A 25,061-nucleotide genomic window follows, 5' to 3' on the forward strand; every position below is an offset into this window, starting at 1 on the left:
CTCAGCTCTTGTCAACCCAAGCAAATCCCTAAACTTGTTCTTATATCCTTGAGAAGTAGAGGGAATAACAGGCAAATGTTCCGGGTCCCAACCACCAATCGCAGCAATTTCTTCGGGAAATGGGCAAATGTCGCCTCCGGGGAAGGCAAATACGTGATAATTCGGGTCCCAATAATCAAGACAAGCATCTAGGAACGGTTTGACCACCTTGATCAACTTCAAGCTCAAATGTGATCCAAAATTATAAGCACCCATGTCGTGTTTCTCCACATTGGAGAACTCATTTGTCCATTCTTTTAGACAAATTTCGAGAGTATTCATGATGTATGCTTATTTTGAGAGCTTTATGTTATAAGATGAAGGAAAGATGGAAGAATTATGTGAATAAAACCTCCCTCGACGTCTCTACATATACTCAAAGCTGTTTCCTAAAATCCGTCAGGACGGATACACTCGGGAACAGGCGCAGCACTTGCTGCACCTCTTCCTCAACCTTCTTTCTGTGTTTTTCCGCGTTGGATCTTTCCTAATTTCTAAAATAATAATTTCCTATTCATACGGGTTATTATTTTGGTAAATCCGTCAAATATCCATGTCTCGTGTTTCCTAATTCCATAGGCACGCATTTCGAGGCGATATCGACATTTTCGTCATCTTAGCACGCTTATCCATTTCCTATTTTTAATTTTCTTTTGGGGAATCATTTCACCAATTTAATTTATTCATTTTCAAACTTATACATTTCTTTTTAATTTTCTTTTTTGGGGAATCATTTCACTCCCGTTCCACATCACATTTCACACTTATATGTTTCTATTTTTCCTTTTTTTAGGGGGTAGCCCTCCCTATCGTCGGGTCATTTCCGGCAAATTTTTTGCATTTTGTTTTGCGCTAATTTTGGCCATGTGTACAAATGTATGTTCTATGTGATTTCTGTGTAGATTTCGGCAGCATGACGGCATAAACCGTCATCTACCAAACCTATTCAAAGCTAACCTGCAGGTACAAACAAAGCAACCCAGCAGCAAAGGCACTCAGGCCATCATATATAAAAACCAAGAGGGGATATGTACACCAAACTGGGGGCTCGAGCCCCAAAACAAAGTCCGAATGTCCAAAATGTAGGCCCAAAAAATGTACAAAATGTGCGAAGTACAGCCAAAAACACACAGAAACAACAAGCAAACTACTGCTGGTCGCCGCCTAGCTCAGCAACTCTCGCCTCGAGAGCAGAAATCTCGGCGTCACGGACCTCGAGCTCCCTCAGCAGACGAGCTGTCTCCTCCCGAGACTGGGTTAGCTCTCGCTCCAGGTCGCTCTCCCCCTGCAAACGCAAGAATTGGCTCCTAGCAATCATTCCAAACAATAAGGAAAGTTAGAAAATTCGAAAATGAAGTAAACGGAAGGTTCATACCTGACGTCCTCGACCGCCAACAAGTGCCTTGACGTCAGTAGCCCGCAGCCGGTTGGCTACCCTCCACAAAGCCACGAACCGGGATGGCGCAACCTGCATTTCGAAAGAAGAGATTCTTAACGATTGGACAAACTCAAGCAAAAGTGTTCATACACAAAATTATACAAGTTAGGAGACTCACCCTCCGAATCAGATGATGCCACTCGTCCAAGCCAACATCTCTCACCGCTGCATCAAAGTGGCGAAGCTCGGAGATCGTTGTCATCCCCGTCGCGTCAGTGTACTCAAGGGTCTCGGGGTACTCTGGGGGCTCGATGCCCGCCGCCTTGACCTCCTGCAAAGTCAAGGATTTCCATTAACCGATGATCATTCATCGTGTTCTCAAAAATGATCAAAAGTACGAGTAAAGCACTTACCACGACCGGCCAGTACGCCAGCCTCCCGTAGAGGAACGCCGAGTAGTCCTCGCCCGGAAGAAGGAGGGCGTCATAACCAACGGCAGCTAAGTCAGCCTCCCTCTCAGCATCGGAAGGCTCCCTGAACATCGTCCGAGGAGGATCGATGGGAACCGTCAAGACATCCCGAGAGCACTGACGAGCCAAACGCTCGCCCAAGTACCACACAGGACCCATTGACTTCCCAAGCAGCAACCGGCTCGAGCTCCTGGGTCGAAGGACCTTAGCCACAAAGGGAGGAGCGCCAGTGTAGTCCACCCAAGGCCTGGGCACCCACTAGGAAAATCAAACGAAGGGTCATTCTTATGAACAGTTCTGAAAAGTAAAGAAAAAAGACAAACAACGCAAGATGAAATACTCACGCCGTCCAACTGAACAGTGTTCACCTCCCGTCGACAGACGTCGTGAAAGGAACGTCGGCTCCTCGTGCGGCACATCACCCAATCCCTCACAATGAGATAGGCCCTCTCCACCGGCTCCGTCCTCTTGGGCGCGAGGCTCGGAAAGTAGGAGTACACCCACGCCTGTAAAATAATACAGTTAACAACGATATTTCGTGATTCGATAAGAAAAGGAAATGATCTTTCATGAAATGAAATGAAGGTTCATACCTCCAACAACAGTCCAGGGCCAACAGCGGCAGGAGAAGTCCTCTTCTCCATCAACTCTGGACGAACCATGGCCCTCATAAAGCGAATGAGGACCACAAAACTAGCAGTGACATAATCCCAACGGCCTAGGTCGCTCATGTCAGAAAGAAAGGGAAGGAGCTTCGTCGATAGCCTCTCTCCCTTGTCTCCGAGGTAGATCGAAGACAGGAACCACCAGAGCCACAAGCGGACTCTCTGCTCTGCAGTAGATGGAGGAGGGGCCGTCTCCCTCCCCTCGATCACCAACGACGTCTAGGTCTTCCCCCCAAAATAGTCCCGGACGTAAGAACTAGGCACCAACCCGGGTACCGCAACAGCCTTCGGCATCAAGTTCCAGCCGATCAATCTCCTAGCCTCAGCCGATTCTACCCTAATGGCTGTCTCCGGCCACTCCACCACCTCAGTCCAACACGGCAAACCAGAAATCATATCGTAATCCTCCAACGTCACCCCCACCTCGCTAAAAGGCATGTGAAATGTGGAGGACGTGTCCCAAAACCGGTCCAAGAAAGCTCGGACCAGGCTAAGGTTAGCCCGAAGCTTCCTCTTCGTGATGTCCCTCCAAGCCTGCACCAAAGCACAGAACGCTCCCCGCTCGATGATGGCTCGCTCCTCAGCCGACAGCCTTTCGTAGCACCCCATCGCCGTCGTGTAGTCCGAGAACGATCTGATGTTCCCGACCTCCTATTTGGATTTGAAACAAAAGCTATCTTTAGCTTGAATGAAGAAGAAAAGGAATAACAAAAAGAAATGAAAGAAGATGAGTGAAGAGTGATGAGTTCGATTTACCAAGCTCTTCACCGTCCTGTAGGACAGGTGACCCTCTACAGCCCAAAGTAGGTGCCTGCTGTCCCAAGTCTCAGCCCACGCATGTTCTCCCCTCCGCTGGCGACCACCCCGTCCAACCTTGGCCCGTCTCGGGGCCTCCTCCTCCTCAAGTACCTCGTCCTCAGCAGCCGTCGCCGCGGTGGTAAAAGCCTGCTCTAACGCCTCCTCAAATGAACGAGAAGGGTCAATAGCAGTATCCACATCCATAGGAGCTCTGCCTGACGTAGAAGCCTCATCACCTACAAAATTAAAGTGAATTTGGGCTGCGTCAAATGACGACAAGCCTTAATTAGGGGATTTTCGAGGTTTCAAAGCTCCGAAATCGCTCTTTTCTCGCCATCTTTGGCCATTTTCCCACAAACATGACCGCTCATGTGGTAATTTGGGTCAAGTCAAGCCTATGTTGAAGCCTAGTCATGGGTTCGAGTCGGAATTTCGACAACATTTCGTTATGATTATGCCCTAGAAAAGTGTCCTGAAAAAGCTGTCACAAATCAAAATTCCGAGATGATAGGAAGTTTACCCATCATACAAGGATTCCAAATATCAAGTTTCGTCACAAATGGGTAATCCTAAGGCTACTTTCGAAGCGATTTACGGTTTAGCTGTGCGACCGTCTCAATTTCACTCAAATGCTCAAAACTCAACGAAAATTCGAAACAAATACATGGTTATGATCCTTATACTACCAATTATCCATTTACAAGGTCAATTTTTCAAGGCAAAATCATTTGGGGGAAAAGCCCCAACTTTCCGACATAATTAGGGTTGAAAACCCTAATTTGTCGGTTCAATTTGATCAATTATTGAAGATTAATGCAAAAATAATACACATACCTCGATTAGTCATGGCAAATGCAAGCTTTTGGTCAAATTTTGACGAGAAATGGTTGGAATTTTAGAGAGAAATTAGGATTTTGTGTTTCAAAATAATGAAACAAAACCCCTGTTTCATCGGGTTTTTACTCAGGAATGCCACGCCCAGAAAAAGACGCAGCAAGTGCTGCGCCTCTTCCAAGAGACGCAACTCTTGATGCACCACTTCCTCAGTTTCCCTTCATATGAATTTTCGAAGATTCGTTATAAGCTCGTTATTTTATGGGCCCATCTTTGGTGTGCCTCTTCCTTGATGTCATATCTCATATTTGGTCCGTTTGAAATTTCTTCTTCGCCCGGACCCGTATTTCCAAGCCAACTGCAAACTGTCACCATATTTTTACCAAGACCTTGCTTGTCACAACAAGCGAATATTGTCTGACAGGTGTTTCGACACACCTTTATTATGTTCCCCCAGCGAGAGTTCACGACAGACAATCGTCCCTCTCGAGACATGGAGATCAGTTCCGGATTATGTTCCCCTAGCGAGAGTTCACGGACAGGCAATCGTCCCTCTCGAGACATGGAGATCAACATCAACCCTAAGCTCTTCCGAAGTTTGTTTGAAGCTGACCCAAGCAGATTTCTCCCAGCAGTTCCTGACTACGTCTTGCTGCCTCCTCCCAATATCGCGTTTTGTTTCCCCTGGAGTTTCAAGAAATTTCAGGTATGGTCTCTTCTTAGGGCTAGCGAGCCCCCTTACGTAGTCTAATAGACATTAAACGACCCTCCCCGATAGTCGATAGACTCTAAAATGTTCTCGACGATAGGTCCTTGGCTCAGACCCCTTGAGCCGCCTCGCGTCGCCATAGTCGTCAGGTTGTAATCTTCGATTGACCTGATGGCTATACTTTGACTTTCGCCTTGTCCAAGCCTGAGTAAAAGTGAGGGCTCTGTAGATACCTCATTTCTACACCTCCCGCAAACCACCCGGTGATGATTGGGCCGCATGTTTGGTATATGGAACGATTTGTGACAGTTGATGCGTGTATTTTATATATGGATTTTACCTCATTTTTACACGCATTTCTGTACTATTTATGAAGCATCTGGCTACAAATACCCCCGAATATTCTACTTTGGTTCGTTTTATGTAAATTGCAGGAATAAACCAAAGAGGAGCTAAATCGAGCCTAAATTCGTCCCATTTGCATGCATTTATGGAGAACAAGGAGCTGGAGCTTGAAATCTATCACTTTGAAGACGCGTGAGCTAGTTTCGGAAGGTGTTTAGTGCCTAAACGTACCAAGATAGCTCGATCAAGTAGATTTTCTAGTCGATCGAATGCTTTATATATTGAGGTTACTCGATTGAGCAGTCCCAGTATTCAATCAAGTAGGCAATACAAGGAGTTACTCGATCGAGTGGTTTATTTCCACTCGATCGAGGGGTTTGGCGCTTAGTTACTCGATCGAGTTGTTTATTTCCTCTCGATCGAGTGGTTTTGCTTGTATTAGAGTTTTTCCGCCTATTTTCGTATAGGCTTTTGTAATTTAGTTATGGATTAGGTTTAGAGGAGGATTTTCGTACACTACTAATACAGTAGACTGCGTAACTCTTCCTCATTCACTTTTACTCTATCATTTCCTACTATTTCTTGGATTTTGCTCTCCTTCTACCCTTTTGCTACTCGAATTCGGATTTGTGATTGGTATTATTATTCCTTCTTAATTCCTTAATCTTAATTGTTGATTTATTTCTTCCTTCCTTTTATTGCTATCATCTTTACCCTATTCAATCTCTATTATCTTTGTTAGTATGTTTAATTTCAATTATCTTTATGTTATTGTTGTTGATTCAATAGTTATGCATAGCTAATTTCCCCTGCTAAGAGTAGGGGATCCATGATCATGAAGGGATAGTAGTTACCATATTAGGTTAATGCTGGTGTAGTTTTTGTTGTTAATTGCTGCATTTGTTTGTATCTGTCTAATTGAGTCGACGCAATTAGGCATTTAAATCATAGTAAACCTTGACCTATACCAAAAGTATGGAAAGGGCGAGACTCGTAGCGAACAATAAGGCACTATAGTGAGGGCGAAAGCTAAGCTATTTGTGCTTTAGGGCGAATTGAGACCGAAAGGATATATTCACTACTCCCTAGACTATACTTGCACTAACCTGAAACCTAGATTACTTGACTGAATGATCATGGTGAACCATCTGTCTTAGCTGCTTCCCTTATCTACTTAATCCTTTTTCTCTGCTGTATTCTCTTTCTTACCCTCATTAGTTAGAACAATATAATTAAAAACTCCCCAATTTGGTTACCGTGACGAACTTAGACTAAGCTGACAATTTCCCATCTCTCTGTGGAGATCGACCCGACTTCCCTAGCTATATTAGTAAGAGCCAGTTGGTTATTTTTGATAGGTATACGACTGCCCTGTCAAATTTTGGCGCCGCTGCCGGGGAGGTGGCGCAATTTTGTTGCTTTATTTAAGTTTGTCTCTCGTCTCAAGGAATTTATTCCTTGAGACTGATCTCATTTCTGCAAAGTTTTTGATTAGTTTTGCAGGTTATCTGTTTTGCTTTGTAAATTCTATTTGCCAAGAATGCCGAATATAGCCAGCCATTCAGAGTCGAATGTGGATTCCCTTCCAAAAGGTTTCTTACTACCCATTACTGATTCGGGAATCTTTGGAATCCACCCATCTTACATACAGCTAGTCGAGAGAAATCTCTTTAGGGGGGTACCTGAAGAAAACCCATGCAGGCATATAGAGCTGTTTACGGAGTATTGCTCTACCATTCCTTTTGCTGCTGGGGTGACACAGGATAAAGTGAAGAGAGGTCTTTTTCCCTTTTCTTTAGCTGATGATGCCCGGGAATGGTTGAGGGATCTAGATAGGGAGGCAGCCGGTGTAACCGACTGGAGTTCCCTTGCCTTGGCCTTTTACAGGCGATATTTTCCACCGCAGCGCACTAATGCCTTGAGAGCTCAGATTACTTCTTTTGAGCAACTACCTACTGAAGATTTGGATGGGGCGTGGGCGAGGTTCAAGAAGCTCGTCCGTTCTGTGCCTCACCATGGTCTCAAACGTTGGTTCCTTTGTACCTAGTTCTACAACGGGTTATATCGAAACCAAAGAGCTATTCTCGATAGTGTAGCTAAGGGGAGATTCACGAAGAATGTTGAAGATGACCAAGGGTGGCACCTTATTGAAGAGATGGCCATTCATGTTTCACAATATGGAAATCCCCGAGGTAGTGAGCAAGTTAACGAGTTGGCTACAGCTGCAGTAGAAAATCCTAGAAAAAACCTAGGTAATGTGGAGATCACGAAAGCCGTCAGTGAAATCGCACAGGTTTGCTCAATTACTGAGCATGTGGAAATATGTGGTAGATGTGGCATGGAAGGGCATGACCCTATTGAGTGTCTGGCAAGTATAGAGAACGTCCTTGCTTATCAGAAATACAAGCAAGGAGTTCCTTTTTCTCAATTGTATGAAGAAATGAAGAATGTTTCTACTCTTTCTACGCCAGCGCCGCAACCGGTCTCCCCTTCTGCAAACGAGGAAATTGCCAAACTGAAATCTTTGATGTTCAACTTAACATAACAGTTTGGGGAGAAATGCAATAGGAATGAAACCATCATAGTGGAGTTGAGAGAACAAGTCGCGCAGTTAACACTCGCGAAAGACCAAGACAACCTTCTACCGACATGCGATCCGGTTAATGCAACGAATCTCCAAAGTGGCCGGGTTCATGAGGGCCCAAAAGTACCAGAAGAGGGGGTTATGACAGCTGATAATACCCCGGATGATGATTTGGATGAATTTCTAGACGAAATCCTTGTTGCGTTTTCTTCAGATACTCGATCGAGTGAAAAATTTACTCGATCGAGTGAAATAATTCATCCCATCACTCGATCGAGTGATAATTGTGATCGATCGAGGAGTGCCTAAATCAAAGATGGTCGATCGAGTAATATTCTTACTCGATCGAGTAAAATAGCTGAAGAAATCACTCGATCGAGTGATAAAAATGATCGATCGAGTAAGCCTGAAAAAGAGATCACTCGATCGAGTGAAGAAAGTGGTCGATCGAGTAAAAGCCAACATGAAACCACTCGATCGAGTGGTAAAAGTGCTCGATCGAGTACCAGAAGTAGCGGAGACCCTATTTTACTATCTAATTCCGCTACCGTGTCATCTTCCCCTGCTGTGGAGACGTCACGCACTGATAAAGGTAAGGGGAAAGTCGCGGGTCCACTCATTGCTACCAGAGTACCCTTCCCAGATCGTCTGAAGGACGCGAAGATCGAGCGACAGTACGGTAGGTTTGTGGACGTTGTGAAGAACCTCCAGGTAACTGTCCCTTTTACCGAACGTGTTACCCTGGTACCTACTTACGCTAAATTTATGAAAGATATTATGACGCATAAGAGAGAGCTAAGTGAATTTGAGACAGTTTCATTTATGGAAGAGTCTAGTAATTTACTTTTAAATAAGGCTCCACCTAAAATGAAAGACCCGGGTAGCTTCTCTATTACCTGTATTATAGGCAATGTGGTTATTGATAAGGCTCTTTGTGATTTAGGAGCCAGCGTCAGTGCCATGCCCCTATCTGTCTACAAGAAATTGAATATAAGTCATCTTAAAGTGACTAACATTACCCTACAGATGGCTGATAGATCTGTTAGGAGACCCTTAGGTGTCTTTGAGGACGTGCATGTGAAAGTAGGCAAGCTCTTTATACCAAGGAATTTCATTGTTTTATATATAGCTGAGGACACCCGGACCCCAATTATCTTAGGAACCATTCCTTTGTACAGATGGGGCCATTATTGATGTCAAACAAGGGCGTTTGACTCTTGCAGTAGGGGATGACGCGATTACTTTCAGTCTGCCTAGTACTTTGGCTCGGCCAATGATAGTGGATACTTGTTATTCTGTTGATATTATTGACGAGTCTATTTATGACTTCTGGTCGGGTTCTTTCATGAAGGACCCACTAGAAGCTCTTATGCTTTTGGATGAGTGTGCAGATAGCCCAGATGACGATGACGGTGTGATGGATTTGCTTATAGATGATTTAGATGAGCGTGGACTCACCGACGCTGAGGGAGAGCAAGTGGAACAGATGATTAGCACTCTTTGCTCCATTGAGGTAAAGGTACCAGAGCGTAAGCCTCTTCCTTCTCATCTAAAATATATTTTCTTAGACGATACTGAGCAATATCCAGTCATTGTTAGTGTTAAGCTTGATAATGATCAGCTGACTTCCTTGTTAGCTGTGCTTAAGAAAAACAGGAAAGCATTGGGTTATTCATTGGAGGATATCAAGGGGATTAGTCCCGATATTTGTATGCACAGGATAGAGCTGGAGGAAGATCACAAACCTTGCAGACAGTCGGTCGGCAATGAACCAAGATGCAAAGATGTTGTGATGGCTGAGGTAATGAAGCTGCCCGACGCAAGTATTATCTATTCTGTTGGTCATTCTAAATGGGTAAGTCCAGTGCAGGTAGTCCCGAAGAAAGGAGGGACTACTATGGTTAAGAATGATAGGAATGAGTTAATACCCACTCGAGTGGTGACTGGTTGGCGGATGTGTATAGACTACAGACAGCTTAATGCCGCCACCAAGAAATATCACTTTCCCCTTCCTTTTATTGATTAAATAGTAGAAAGGTTAGCTTCTCATAAGTTTTTCTGCTATTTAGACGGGTATTCATGGTTCTTTCAGATCCCTATCCACCCAGACGATCAAGCTAAGACTACATTTACTTGTCCTCAAGGCGTGTTTGCTTATCGCAGGATGCCTTTTGGTTTATGTAATGCCCCTGCCATCTTCCAAAGGTGCATGATGGGGATATTTTCAGAGTTTATCGAGTCTATTATGGAAGTTTTCATGGACGATTTCAGTGTTTATGGAAGTGATTTTTCTAACTGTCTGTCTAACCTTGATAAAGTGTTGCAGCGCTGCATCGAGGTTAATCTCGTGCTTAACTGGGAGAAGTGCCATTTCATGGTCAACGAGGGAGTTGTCTTAGGGCACTTAGTTTCTGACAAGGGAATAGAGGTTGATAATGCAAAGGTGGAAGTGATTCAGCAATTACCACCTCCTGTTAATGTTAAGGGGGTGAGGAGTTTCCTTGGCCACGCCGGCTTCTATCGCCGGTATATCAAGGATTTCTCAAAAATTGCTAAACCACTTACACAGCTGGTACTTAAGGATGCCCCTTTTGTGTTTACTGATGAGTGTCTTTCTGCTTTTCATAGGTTAAAGCAGGCTTTAGTCTCTGCGCCGATCATACAGCCTCCCGACTGGGACTTGTCGTTTGAGATAATGTGTGATGCCAGTGACTATGCACTAGGAGCGGTGCTAGGCCAACGGAAAGAAAAAGCTTTAAATGCAATCTACTATGCGAGCCGAACTCTGGATGAGGCTCAAGTGAAGTACACTACCACTGAAAAAGAGCTGTTAGCTGTAGTTTATGCCTTAGAGAGATTTCGTTCTTATTTGATTGGGTCAGTAGTTACTGTTTTTACTGACCACGCAGCTTTGAGGCATCTCCTTGCTAAGAAGGAGGCTAAACCACGGCTATTGAGATGGATACTCCTTCTTCAGGAGTTTGATTTTCAGATTAAGGATAAGAAAGGAGCTGAGAACGTTGTAGCTGATCATCTGTCGCGACAAGAAGGGGAAGATTCTTTACCTATTGATGATTCTTTCCCTGATGAAACTTTATTTGATGTATTATCGTCTATTGTTAACCAAGAGCCTTGGTATGCAGATATAGCTAACTTCATTGTCAGTGGCAAGCTGCCGCCTGACCTTTCTCATCAGCAGAAGAAGCGTTTTCTGTATAACGCTTAGCAGTATTTTTGGGACGATCCTTATTTATTTAAGGAATGTGCAGACGGTCTCTACAGATGGTGTATTCCGCAGTGGGAGGCCAAAGTAGTCCTGGAAGGCTGTCACTCCTCTTCCTATGGTGGTCACCACGGTCCATCGCGTACCGTGGCTAAGGTACTTTAGTCTTGTTTTTACTGGCCTTCTTTGTTTGCTGATGCTAAGTCTTTTGTTTCAGCTTGTGATGCTTGCCAACGATCAGGGAACATTTCAAAGAGACATGAGATACCACAAAATGGTATCTTAGAGGTTGAGGTTTTCGATGTCTGGGGCATTGATTTCCAAGGACCGTTCCCGTCTAGTAAAGGTAACAGGTACATTTTAGTGGTTGTAGATTATGTGTCGAAATGGGTTGAGGCAATTGCTTCACCTCATTGTGATGCCAAGACCGTGATAAAAATGTTTAAAAAGGTCATATTTCCCCGATTTGGTGTCCCAAGGGTCGTCATTAGTGATGGGGGAATGCACTTTAAAGAAAAGAAACTAACTTCTATTCTGTCTAAAGTTGGTGTCCAACACTGGCGTGGTTTTGGGTATCATCCCCAAACTAGTGGTCAGGTTGAGGTCTCTAATCGCGAGCTGAAAGAGATCTTGTCTAAGGTAGTTTCTAAATCACAGAAGGACTGGAGTCTTAAATTAGAAGACACATTATGGGCCTACAGAACTGCCTTTAAGACACCAATTGGTGCATCACCTTATAGGCTAGTTTATGGGAAATCATGTCACTTACCTGTTGAATTGGAATGTAAGGCTTGGTGGGCAATTCGTGAGCTTAACTTTGATCCTAAGTTGTGTGGTTAGAATCGTCTTTTGCAGCTAGATGAGTTGGAAGAATTTAGGCTTAATGCCTATGATAGCTCGCGCATTTATAAAGAAAAGACGAAGAGATGGCATGGCAAAAGAATTCTACCTCGGGAGTTTCATGTTGGGCAAAAGGTACTGCTGTTTAATGCCCGATTGCGATTATTTCCTGGCAAGCTGAAGTCCAGGTGGAGTGGTCCTTATACGGTGACGGCTGTTACCAAATTTGGATCCGTGGAGCTCGAAGATTCCGAAGGAAGTAGGTTCAAGGTGAATGGGCAATATGTGAAGCAATATCACGAGGCAAATGAAGCAGACAATTGTGTTGAAGTCTTGTACTTCGACGAGCTAGATGTGCCAGTTAATTGATGCCAGAAAGGTCGTGCGGGACCTCATAAACCTGCGCTCTCCGGGAGGCAGCCCGGACTGTTTTATTGTACTTTTGTTGAACTTTTTATTGTTCTTTAGCCTTTTGCTGAACTTTAGACGCTGTTTTATGCACCCTATGTATTTTTCTTGCTTTTGATGCGTGTTCTGCAGGTACAGTCACTCGATCAAGTAGTTTTTCTACTCGATCGAGCACTTTTGGGATTATTTCCACTCGATCGAGTGATATATACTCGATCGACAAGCTGCATAATCACGTTTACTCGATCGAGTGATTATTTTACTCGATCGAGTGATTATTTTCACTCGATCGAGCTATTCCAAGCTACTCGATCAAGTAGTTTTGTCTTCCAGCTGCTACTTTACGTCTTTTGAGCTACTGCTTGACTTCCTTTGACCTCCCATGTTCATGGTCGGTTTGGGGAGGTCCCTCTTCATGACGTTTTGTAAGTATTCCGACTCCACTTATCCTTTTCTCCTCAGTTTGCATTTCTTTCCCTATTTTTGGTACAATGAGGGCATTGTATGGTTTGGTTTGGGGAGGTATGCATCCATATCTGTATCTGCATGTTTTCTTGCATTTTCGCTTCCACGTTTCATTATTTTCGCATGTATTGTCGTTTTTAATTCAAAAAAATCACATAAAATTCAAAAAAAATCACGTTTAATTTGAGTCGGAACGTTTGAACTTTGACGCTACATTGAATCCTTACCTTAGCCTTGAGTTTTCTTGACATATAGTTGGCATGATAATGTGCATGATTTACGAGTTTTTGTTTCTCTCTTATCTGAATGAATAGACTTGCCTCATATATCGGCAAGCTACATTACATTCTGAGGTTAGAGCTTTATAAACTGGTGACATTCATGACCGGTTTCATTTAGGATGTGAGTAGTACTCTCTTTAAGACATGTAACATCAATTTGCATAAGCATGAGTTTAGTCTTCTTAATACATGTATGCATTCAGTCTGTGGATGGTGACACATGTTAAGGAGAGGCAGTTCCCCTTTATTTCATTCTACCAATGAGCCTCACATAGCCAAATTGCCTTTTTGTCCTTTTAGCTACATACTATAATTTTTCCTACCCTAGCCGAGCTAGTAATGAGTAGCTGTTTGGAATGCTTTACTTCAGTTTGGTTATTTTTATTTGAATTCAGAAGATGGTGGAAGAATTGAAGGGAGTGAAAGAAAAAATGATGGATGAAAAAAAAAAGAGAAGAAAAGAATGAAAAAAATATGGAATATGAAAAAGAAAAAGAAAGAAAAAACAAGTGTGAAAAGAAAAAAAATGAAAAATTGTACGGATGATTTTCACTCCCATGTCTAATTTACATCTTATGGGTAGTAGACAAGTTCTTGGTGTTTCGTGAGTTGAGTGCATGGATTTTGCGCCGTTTTGTTTTATTATATATATTGAGTATGAAGTTGGGATGCAGTTCATATTTGGATTCGTTGTTGCTAGCCTGGCTATTAACCCCACACATCCAAATTCATCTTAGCCCCTTCTTACCCATTACCTCACTTACCCAAATGTAAGTCCTCGGCATGTGTCGTGGTCATTAGTATGGTTGGAATGCATATGTACGGTTGTAGAGACTTTATTCATGATTAACTGCATGCATGTTCTTATAGGTCGAGTTAGGTGAGTGTCTTTACTTCTTTCTATCTTTCACATATATACTCACCTTTTGCCTAATTTTGAGTGATGAGCGACCCGTGAGAGTCCGATATCTTTTGAGTCTTGCAAGGTCGACTGTTAAGTAAGTTTGAAACATTGATTTAACTCGTTTGCACTTATCATTTGCCACTTTGTTAGTTGTTGCGTTAAACTGGTTTTGGTGGGTGATTTGTAGCTGATTTGTTGGTCCCGTTCCACTGTTGCATTCATAGTTTGCTTGGGGACAAGCAAAGGTTTGGTTTGGGGAGATTTGATGCGTCTATTTTATATAAGGTTTTTACCTCATTTTTACACGCATTTTTGTACTATTTATGTAGCATCTGGCTACAAATACCCCCGAATATTCTACTTTGGTTCGTTTTATGTAAATTGCAGGAATAAACCAAAAAAGAGCTAAATCGAGCCTAAATTCGTCCCATTTGAATGCATTTATGGAGAACAAGGAGCCGGAGCTTGGAATCTATCACTTTGAAGACGCGTGAGCAAGTTTCGGAAGGTGTTTAGTGCCTAAACGTACCAAGATAACTCGATCGAGTAGATTTTCTAGTCGGTCGAATGCTTTATATACTGAGGTTACTCGATCGAGCAGTCCCAGTATACAATCAAGTAGGCAATACAAGGAGTTACTCGATCGAGTGGTTTATTTCCACTCGATCGAGGGGTTTGGCACTTAGTTACTCGATCGAGTGGTTTATTTCCTCTCGATCAAGTGGTTTTGCTTGTATTAGAGTTTTTCCGCCTATTTTCGTATGGGCTTTTGTAATTTAGTTATGGATTAGGTTTAGAGGAGGATTTTCGTACACTACTAATACAGTAGACTGCGTAACTCTTCCTCATTCACTTTTACTCTATCATTTCCTACTGTTTCTTGGATTTTGCTCTCCTTCTACCCTTTTGCTACTTGAATTCGGATTTGTGATTGGTATTATTATTCCTTCTTAATTCCTTAATCTTAATTGTTGCTTTATTTCTTCCTTCCTTTTATTGCTATCATCTTTACCCTATTCAATCTCTATTATCTTTGTTAGTATGTTTAATTTCAATTATCTTTATGTTATTGTTGTTGATTCAATAGTTATGCATAGCTAATTTCCCCTGCTAAGACTAGGGGATCCATGATCATGAAGGGATAGTAGTTGCCATATTAGGTTAATGCTGGTGTAGTTTTTGTTGTTAATTGTTGCATTTGTCTGTATCTGTCTAATTGAGTCGACGCAATTAGGCATTTAAATCATAGTAAACCTTGACTGGACCGAAAGGTTGGAAAGGGAGAGACTCGTAGCGAACAATAAGGCACTATAATGAGGGCAAAAGCTAAGCTATTTGTGCTTTATAGCGAATTGAGACCGAAAGGAGATATTCACTGCTCCCTGAACTATATTTGCACTAACCTGAAACCTAGATTACTTGACTGAATGATCATGGTGAACCGTCTGTCTTAGCTGCTTTCCTTATCTGCTTAATCCTTTTTCTCTGCTGTATTCTCTTTCTTACCCTTATTAGTTAGAACAATACAATTAAAAACCCCCCAATTTGGTTACCGTGACGAACTTAGACTAAGCTGACAATTTTCCATCTCCCTGTGGAGATCGACCCGACTTCTCTAGCTATATTAGTTAGAGCCAGTTGGTTATTTTTGATAGGTATACGACTGCCCTGTCAACAGTTCGTAAGTTTATCATCAAGTGATCGCTCAAACACTTGTGTCTATCTCTTAATTGTCATCTACATGCTGATACGGTCGTTTTGGCAGTAATTAGAGTACATTTGGAGTCCAGGTCAAAAAACCGTCTTCATTTTTTAATAGCCGAGTCAGAATGTTCTGGAATGTTCCGGATATTTTTATTCTATATTTTTTAATATTTTGCTCTTTGGTAAAATATCTCCCGTAATATTCACACAAAATATTAAGGAAACGATATTAATCCGTTAGTCCATAATATAAACGCGGAAATCTTTCTTCCGCAGGAGGAAACCACTGTGGAAAGGACGCAGCAAGTGCTGTGCCTCTTCCAAGGGACGCAGTGCCTACTGCGCCTCTTCCTCAGTCCTTTTCTGTGTATTTTTCATATCTTTTCGAGATTCACTTCCAAAGTTTCTCCGAAAACCCTGGTTCTTTCGTGTGATTAGTATAAATAGAGACCTTCGGTCTCGCATATTTCTCACGCGAGTGTCCGCCCTTCTCTTCTCCCTTTGCATTCTAGACCACGTTCTTACTTTTTGGCGTCTACGTGCTTGAACTTTCAACCACGTAAGCTCGGATCTTTCTGAGTACCAACCTCGTTTTGCATGACCGACCAATTTGACAAACTCCACATCAATCAACATTATTCAATCTTATTTGTTTTCCTCCTAGAGGGCACATTCGTCGTACATTCGAGTCGAGCATCACTAAACGTTAACTTAGTTCATCTCGTTTCGTCAAACATGTAAGTCTGAGGGTGTAAATCCTTCTTTTGTTTATTGTTCTTTATTATCGTAATTAATATTGTAAGATTTATGTCGAAAGTATTCGAAAAACTGATTTGTAAAACCTTGTTTAAAAACCCTTTTTACGGAATATCGAGACAACAACGAGAAAAAGGACGCAGAATCGCTGCGCGCCTCTTGAAGGGACGCAAAGACCTCTTTGCGCCTCTTCGTGAGGCTGCCGCGGTTCCTGCTTCCTTTCTTCTTCCTTCGTCTTTTGTTCGTCCTTTTGTTTTTCGCTTTGTTATTAATTGTTCATTGTTTCATTAACATAACAATTTGAATATGATAATTTTGACCTGTAATTCATTAATCATCATTAATTAATTCATCTTTCAAAATCCCGACTTAAATCCCGTATAATCCATATTTGCGGGTTTTCGTCATTAAGTCAATTCGGGTTTTAGAGATTCGATTTACCCATATTGAATCTCTGGAATTCATCTTTGATATATTTGTATCTGTTATTTACCGTCACCATCATTAATTCATCTTGTAAATAATTCGTTCTAATCAGTTTCATTCGTTTTTTATCGTTTTCATGACCTCGTTCACATGTAAATAATAGGTTAATCACTTTCATCCGAGTCAGATACCATTAATCGACCATTAAATTCACCAATGAACATTAACGAGATGCGGTTCCATCTTCACAACCAGAACTCAACCCAGGAACAAACGCAACGACTGCTGCGTCTCTTCCAAGGGACGCAGCTCTGCTGCGCCTATTCCCGGTTGATTTCTGTCCCTGAACTCCCGTTTCTGCCTTGACCTAGTTTATTAATTACGTATTTAATTAAATATTAATCGTATTATCACCTAATTTCTGTTTGTTTATTTATTTATTCTTTCTTTTCTAAAATTATCTGGTTTAAATGTATTTTCGACATAAATCAATAAATCCGATGTAATTATTGTAATTTTCCTTATTGTATTTTTATTGCTTGTATGCTCTCACATGTAATCGATCCTAAATTCCTACTTTGACTCAATTGCATGTTAAATTACGTGTTCACCGACTTAGTTAATTCTCACATGCTAGGATTAATTTAATGGATGTTGCATTGCATGCATTTAAATCGACAACATATCGAGTATAGACAATTTCCCTAATCATTAGTAGAGGCCGCTATCGAGGCGGGCGGGATTAGGTGTTCGACCAAAAGAGCTTCCTAATACGTACCCTCACCCCTTACTCCAGATCTCTGTGAACATCTGTGTTCATTGGCATCCACGAGAGTCATTCTAGACATAGAATGCTAAGGGTAACGAGTGCTTAGTGTTCATGTCATTACTTTGTGTCTTGACATGACACGAGGTATTCGAACGGTTTCCAATTTACACAATAAATTGGTGGCGACTCCACAAATGCAAAACAAACAAAGAGGAAAAGCTTGCTTCGCTTTTTGCCCCCATGGGCCCGCGTCCACACATTTAAGCCTTTAGTAACCCTAATCCTTGTAATTATTCTAGTATAAATACCCCATTGTACTACTTAGATTATCATAAATTTTTAATCAAGTTTTAATCAAGATTTAATCAATTCTTAATCCTCTCTTAATTTAGTCTTAATCTAGTTGTAACACACTTTTCAATATTAATGACATCTTAATCTTTCCTTAATTTCTCAATTGTTCTTAGTTTTATTTGGGTAATTAGAAGACATTTGGGTTTATTTGGAGGATTGACAACCTTCCATCAATCATCAAGTACTGCTATTATTCTTTGCTTTATTATCTGGATCATCTCCATAGGTATAATTTCTTTTTAACCTTGTTTAATTATTGTTAATCACATCTTTTATTCGTCATGTTCTGCTTTTTTAGTATGATTGACAACCTTATTCGCATGCTAAACTTGATCATGAGTGAGTACTTCTTTAGCTAGGGTTAATCGGGAATTAGGGGAAACAAATATGGGAATTGATCTATGGTTAATCTAATATGTTTTCATAATTAATTTGCTTGCTTGTTGTGATTTCAACCTATGCACATGTTATGTTTGATGAAATGCAAGCCTATGAATCCTTGCATTTTTTACCCATCTCCTATCTTTTCAATGAGGTTTGTAAGACATAAACCAACTCGAGCCTCATTAGACAGACCATGCATAAGAGTTGAATAGGGGGATACTAAGTCGACTTGTAGGTGTTGTACATTCAAGACGACTCGGCTCCGGGACATAAATTCTCCTAGGGATTGTAAGATATACACTAACTCGATCCCATCACAACAATAAGTGCTTGCATCTATTTGAGAACATGTGTGTATAATCTATTTCGATGAATCCCTTATAAACCCGTGACACCCTAGTGATTTTAATCAATTATTTACAACCCCTTTAATTGCTTTACATAATTTATATTCATCTTGTTGATTAGTTTAGACCATATCTCATCTCAACCCAATTTGTGACACCCTAAGACATAGCTTTTTGCAATAGAAAATCCTACATCAATACCCGTCCCTTGGGATCCGACCTTTACTTACCTCTTTGCTAAGAGTAGTTTGTGAAGTTATAAATATTGTTTTGGTTGGTAGCTTTTGACGACGAGTTATAGCCACACCAAAAATGGCGCCGTTGCCGGGAACGGTGTTCAATTTATTTGATTTTCGTTAATTGTTTTTAGTTGTGTCTTTCTTTACCTTGGGGAAGTCAATCTCCTCAAGGTTTTTCTAATTGTTTTCGAGTTGTTTGATATTTTGCATGACTAGGGGATCACAAGGTAATTTATTACCTATTGATTTCGAGATTGAAAGGACCTTTAACCAACAATAGAAGAGTTGTTAGAGGTACTTCAAGAGTCGTAGGTATTGGTGAGATTGTGGACATTCAACCAAATAACATTGAGTTTGTCAACCCTTTAGCAAGATAAGGAAGGAATAACCCAATTCAAAACCCACCACAAATAAACCTACAATGCCTAAATTTTCATCACATTCCGTACCAACCGAGGAGAACCTACCAAACGGTACTCCTACACCACCACATTTAACCGGTAATTTCATTGCCAAATCCGCATTCATACAATTAGTTGAGAGAAGTCAATTTGGAGGGATGCCTAGTGAAGACCATCATTCACATATGGAGACTTTTTGTGACTATTGTGATGCAATTTCTAAAATCGGAGTTACTCAAGACCAAATCCGATGGGTATTGTTTCCTTTTTCTTTGATCGGTACCGCAAAGCAATGGTTAAAAAGCCTAGACAAGGCTACCCTTGGTATTGATTCAAGGAAGAAGTTATCACTTGCCTTCTACAAGAAATTATATCCTCTGGAGAAGACTAATATGTTAAGAGCCCAAATCACCGGGTTCAAACAAAGGGATGAGGAGTCATTATATGAAGCATGGGAGCGATTTAAGGACACTTGTCGTTCTTGTCCACACCATGCGCTTAGTGAGTGGTTCCTTGTGCAACAATTTTGGAACGGTTTATATAAAGATTCCCGCAATATTCTCAATATGGGATCCAATGGGATGTTTACCGAAGTTGATGACAATCAAACATGGGCCAAAATCGAAGAGATGGCAGTTCATAATTCCCAATATAGTAGGCCTCGAAAGGCCACAAGAGGAGGAAAGCATGAGGTAGATTCCATCACTCAATTGGGTGCTCAACTAAGTGCTCATATCGACACCATCAATTTAAAGTTTTAGAAAGCCATGGCTAAGCGTGATGAAGCTTCCAAATCACCCAAACAACATGTCAATGCTATGGTGGCATCATCCTCAATTCCAAGTGGAGTATGTGAAAGTTGTGAAACTTTGGGACATGCGCAAAGTGAATGTAGGGGAACAAATGGACAAGTTAATGCTTTCCAAGCATACAAGAATGGCACCCCTTATTCCAACTACTCTAATGAGAACACCAAATTCCATCCAAATATTTCATACAAGAGCCAAAATGTCCAAAACGCCCAACAAACATACACCCCACCTCCAATGAGAAACCAAGCTCAAAGACCCTTTTGAAGTAAAAGTAGATCTATATACTAACATATTCATATATGTTTTTGTTAATTTACTCATAATATTAAATAGTGATCTTATGCATGCAAACAATGAACAAAACAAAGAAGAAATATTCATCCTTACATATGGTTTTCGAATCAAAGGGCACAAGAGAGTTCTCCTACTCTCTTGTTCTTGAGCTTTCCTTAATGGATGAACAAGGATTCAAGATGAGAATCCCTCCCAAGGATTAATACCCAAGATAAACTCTTAATAAAACTAATATTATTATTACTAGAATAATATTAATTTTGTATGAAAATTGACCCAAAAATTATTTGGTTTCTCTATCAAAACCGGTTGGGAGAGAGGAAGAATAGAGGAATTTCTAAAACTCTTGTTTTTAGATGGATGAATGAATGAATGTTCACTAGTGGGTATATTAGTGAATATTAGGCAAAAATAAGAAGAAAAACCACAATGGTTTTCTTCCCAAAACCGGGTGGGAGAGGAGGAACAAGGGAGCCAATGCATGCTCATGGTTGCCTTCACAAGAACAAGTAGGCATGCAAGTCTAGTATTAGGTAAACATGATTATGTTTACCACTAATACAATTAACCTAATATTTTCCTAATCCTCTCCAATATTTCGGTCAAGAGGATAAAATGGACTCCATTTTATCTTTGTAAAAATGTCAATTTGTCATATGTCACATGTCACATAAATTTATTATGTATTTTTAACATATTAAAAATCAACGTATTAATAAAAATACGTCATATACAAAAATCGACCTAGTAATTCATAATTACTTGTACCAAAATATTTTACAAATTATAAATCACAATAACTTATATTTATAATAATTCATTCAATTTCAATTGTTTCCTTAAACAATAATTTCATCTGAGTAATGAAACAATTCGATTACTTAGACCGTATCTTAATTAATCAGATTACAATGAGATACGTAAATTTTACTTCCAAAATCGTCCGTCAATTTTCAAGTAATTTAATTAATTCGTAACGTTATACGATCAACTAAATGATCAATTAAGAGTAATATGCTTTAGGTATGACCTAGGGGATCAACTGATCACCACCGTCGCACGACAGTAATGTCAAACTCTAGTCAGCCAATCATTACCGATATGTTTGGACCAGTTGACAGTAAAAATACTTCCCAATTGTATTCTTTTAAAATGAGACTTAAACATGTGATCATCATGATCAACAGTTGTGATCGCATTATTGTCGGAGGACACATATTCCAACAATCTCCCACTTGTCCTCGACAAGTGTGCATCACCAATTCTCTTGTCCTATTACTATCTCCCACTCAATGCAAGGTGTCTTTCAGGTCGTACTTGCAAGTGATCATATCGAGAGTGGTTTCCTCGATCTGGAGAATAACTGATTGACCGGATTTATCCACCATGGATTCATTCCAAGCGTGGCCACGAATTTCCAGTTCATTACTCCTCGAGTGGCCCTGAGATATTGTTATAACCCTGACTAGGGGTGGACAATTCCTATCGCACTCATTCCCTTTGTGTAACACCCCCATTTATTGAAGGGCCTGAGCTAGGACTCCTCAGATAAAGGAGGGTGTTACCATCTCGGGAATCCGAGGCAGTAGATAACAAAGAGAAAGATAAACAGTACTTTAAAATAAAAGTTAATAATGTTTACAACGGAAATAGAACATGTCTTAAATTGAAATAAAGTCTGACAACTAAAAAAAATAAAAGTGGGCTAGCTCTAAGTCAGGTGGTCCATGCTCTCTCCCTGCCAGCTCTCAATGTCTCAACAACCTGTCAATCTGCTCCCCATTAAAAGGATCATCACAGGCATACACGAATACACAGGGTCAACCGCGAGGTTGAGTACGTAATACGATATAATAAAGAATGCAATGCTATGCTCCTCCATTCATCTCCATCACACACATCCCCGGAACGCCCAGCCATACCGATCCCCGGTAGACTATACATCGACCGTAGCCGATCTGCCAGCTCGCAGCTGAGGACACCAGGGCAAGTCCTGCAGAACCCGCCTGGGCCTTAATCACAATAATCTCATCTCCTCCAACTCCGATGCAAATGTAATGTATGAAACGTATGAAACAATAATGCTCAACAAGATAAATAAGATAATCAGATATGTCATATAATCACCAAACATGCCAACTCTTTATAAGCGTAAGAATTCAATCAGTGTATTCCCCTACCTCAGTACTGCAGACAAAAAGTCGGGTGCTCAGTAATATTCCACAACAAATTCGCCCTCTGAAAGATAAATAAATGATAAACAATTACTTAAACCATTCCCGTTCCCAAAATAGAAAGTTACTAAAAATAGAAGTTTCTTAAAATGGAAAGTTTCCTTAAATGGAAACTTTCCCGATCTAACAGTTTTTCCTATTTTACCAACCCGACTCAAACCCGTCTCTAAACATTTAAATAACTCGGGGATTAATTAGCTAAATAAGAGTACGATATAATAAATGATAAAACACGTTATACGATTAAAAGAATCGAAACAACACAACTAATCATATCAACCCGTCTCCTACAACCCGCACTTTCACTCTCTCTCACACCCCTCATGCGCCGCCCTAAACCACCACGAACACCACCAGGTTTGCTCCCCTCTTCGACCCCACCACCAACAACCGACCCCAACCTGGTCGACTGCCGCCGGCGAGTCGAACCAGAGCCGTCATTTGGCCTGCTTCACCACCGTGCCTCACCAAACACCCCCCTGTCCTCGTCTCACAACCACCGCAGCCATGCCCTACCCTCTACCAAACCACCACAGCCCTGCTCACCGTCAGACCACGCACCCAGACACCATGACACCACCATTTCGACCTCCCCCGAGTCCACGGTGGTGCCACCCCAACCTAAGCATCTAAAACCCGCCTGAAAACCCCCTGCTGACACCCGTGTGATCTACCCTGTCAATAACACCTCTCGCCGCCAATTCTGCCGCCAAGAACCTCCCTAACCGCCACCAATAGAGACGACCCAAACCACCCAATACCATATCCCCGACACCAGCCACCAAAATCACCTCCCTGAGTCACGACGCCACAAACAAAAACCCGACAGAAAACGAAAACAAAAGAGAAAGTTGCACTCATACCTTTTTCCGCCACCTCAACAGCCACCAGGGTCAACTATGGACGTCGACAACCACCCTAAGGCCCTCCTTGCTGCTCCGACAACGCCCACACTCACTCTCCCTCTCTCGATTTGTGTGTTTGTTGGGAAATGTGCCGCTGAAAATGATAGGCGGGTGAGGGAGTGGGGTTTTGTAGGGTTAGGGTAGAATTAGGTTAAACTTAGGTTAATTGGTTAATTGGGTCATGGGTAAACGGGCTTGGGTCAACGGGTAAATGGGTAAGTGTACTAAAAGAATTAGTTGACGTGACTTTGTTCAGTTAAACCCGTCTTAACAAATTTACGATAACTCGATCTTACGATCTTAATACGACTAAACAATTAACTCGACTCAATTAGCGATATAAAATACGGAGTATTACAGTCTTCCCCCCTTAAAATGAACTTCGTCCCGAAGTTCACTCATCTAGCAAACCCCCACACGCATCGATGTGGGCCCCAAAACAGATTCCCTAAGGTAGATGACACATGGATTTAGGTCGGAAACAAAATGTTACATTCTACCCTCCTAAAAAGAAAGTTACGTCCCGGAACTTACCGCATGCAAATAGGTGTGGATAGCTTTCCCTCATGGAAGCCTCAGTCTCCCATGTAGCTTCCTCAACATTGTGGTTAGTCCACAAGACTTTCACCAAAGCTGTCTCCCCATTCCTGGTCTTCCTCACCTTCCCCGTCCGGAATCTCCTTGGGTGTCTCCGGATAGGACAACTTTGCTCATCCACCTCGATCACCTCAGGACTCAACACATGTGATGGATCGCTCAGATACCTCCGCAACTGGGAAACATGAAAGACATTGTGAACTCTGGCTAACGCTGGTGGCAAGGCTAAACGATAGGCCACCTCTCCAACTCTGTCCAAAATCTCATAAGGTCCGATGAATTTCTGACTCAGCTTCCCTCTCTTCCCGAACCTCATAACTCCCTTCATTGGCGACACTTTGAGTAGTACCTTCTCTCCCACCTCGAAAGAAATCTCACTTCTCCTAGTGTCAGCATAGCTTTTCTGTCTGTCCTGAGAAGCTCTCATCTTTTGCCCGATAATCTGCACTGCTCAACCATCTCCTGAATCATCTCTCGGCCCCAAAATGACAAATACGATCGATCATCCCAACACACAGGGCTCCTGCATTTCCTACCATAAAGTGCCTCAAAAGGTGCCATCCCAATGCTAGAATGATAACTGTTGTTGTAAGAAAACTCGATCAATCCCAGTTTGTCCTCCCAAGATCCGCCAAACTCTAGGACACAAGCTCTCAACATATCCTCGAGGGTCTGAATGGTCCTCTCTGTCTGACCGTCAGTAGCAGGATGAAAAGAGGTGCTCATCTTCAGTTGAGTACCCATCAATGACTGCAATTCCTGCCAGAACTTGGATAGAAACCTGGAATCTCTGTCGGAGACGATATCCTTAGGCACACCGTGCAACTTAACTACGTACTGAACATAAGCCTTAGCCAACTCAGCCTTACTCCAAGTATCTTTCATGGGAATAAAGT

The 25,061-nt window shown here is 41.7% G+C and overlaps 1 protein-coding gene and 1 non-coding gene across 2 annotated transcripts; both read right to left on the reverse strand.

Moving 5' to 3' along the window:
• Positions 1–2,172: 2,172 nt before the first annotated feature.
• Positions 2,173–24,592, reverse strand: LOC141619267 (uncharacterized). Its single transcript, XM_074436296.1, has 3 exons — positions 24,103–24,592; positions 3,462–3,586; positions 2,173–2,184 (listed from the first exon to the last, which is right to left on the reverse strand). Exons 1-3 carry the CDS (start codon positions 24,590–24,592, stop codon positions 2,173–2,175), a joined length of 627 nt encoding a protein of 208 aa, XP_074292397.1.
• On the reverse strand, positions 19,716–19,823 carry LOC141625192 (small nucleolar RNA R71). The gene has a single exon (XR_012534985.1). It is a non-coding gene; the product is annotated as a small nucleolar RNA R71 (small nucleolar RNA).
• Positions 24,593–25,061: the final 469 nt, after the last annotated feature.

Source organism: Silene latifolia, chromosome X, assembly GCF_048544455.1.
Source record: "Silene latifolia isolate original U9 population chromosome X, ASM4854445v1, whole genome shotgun sequence".
Lineage (NCBI taxonomy): Eukaryota > Viridiplantae > Streptophyta > Magnoliopsida > Caryophyllales > Caryophyllaceae > Silene > Silene latifolia.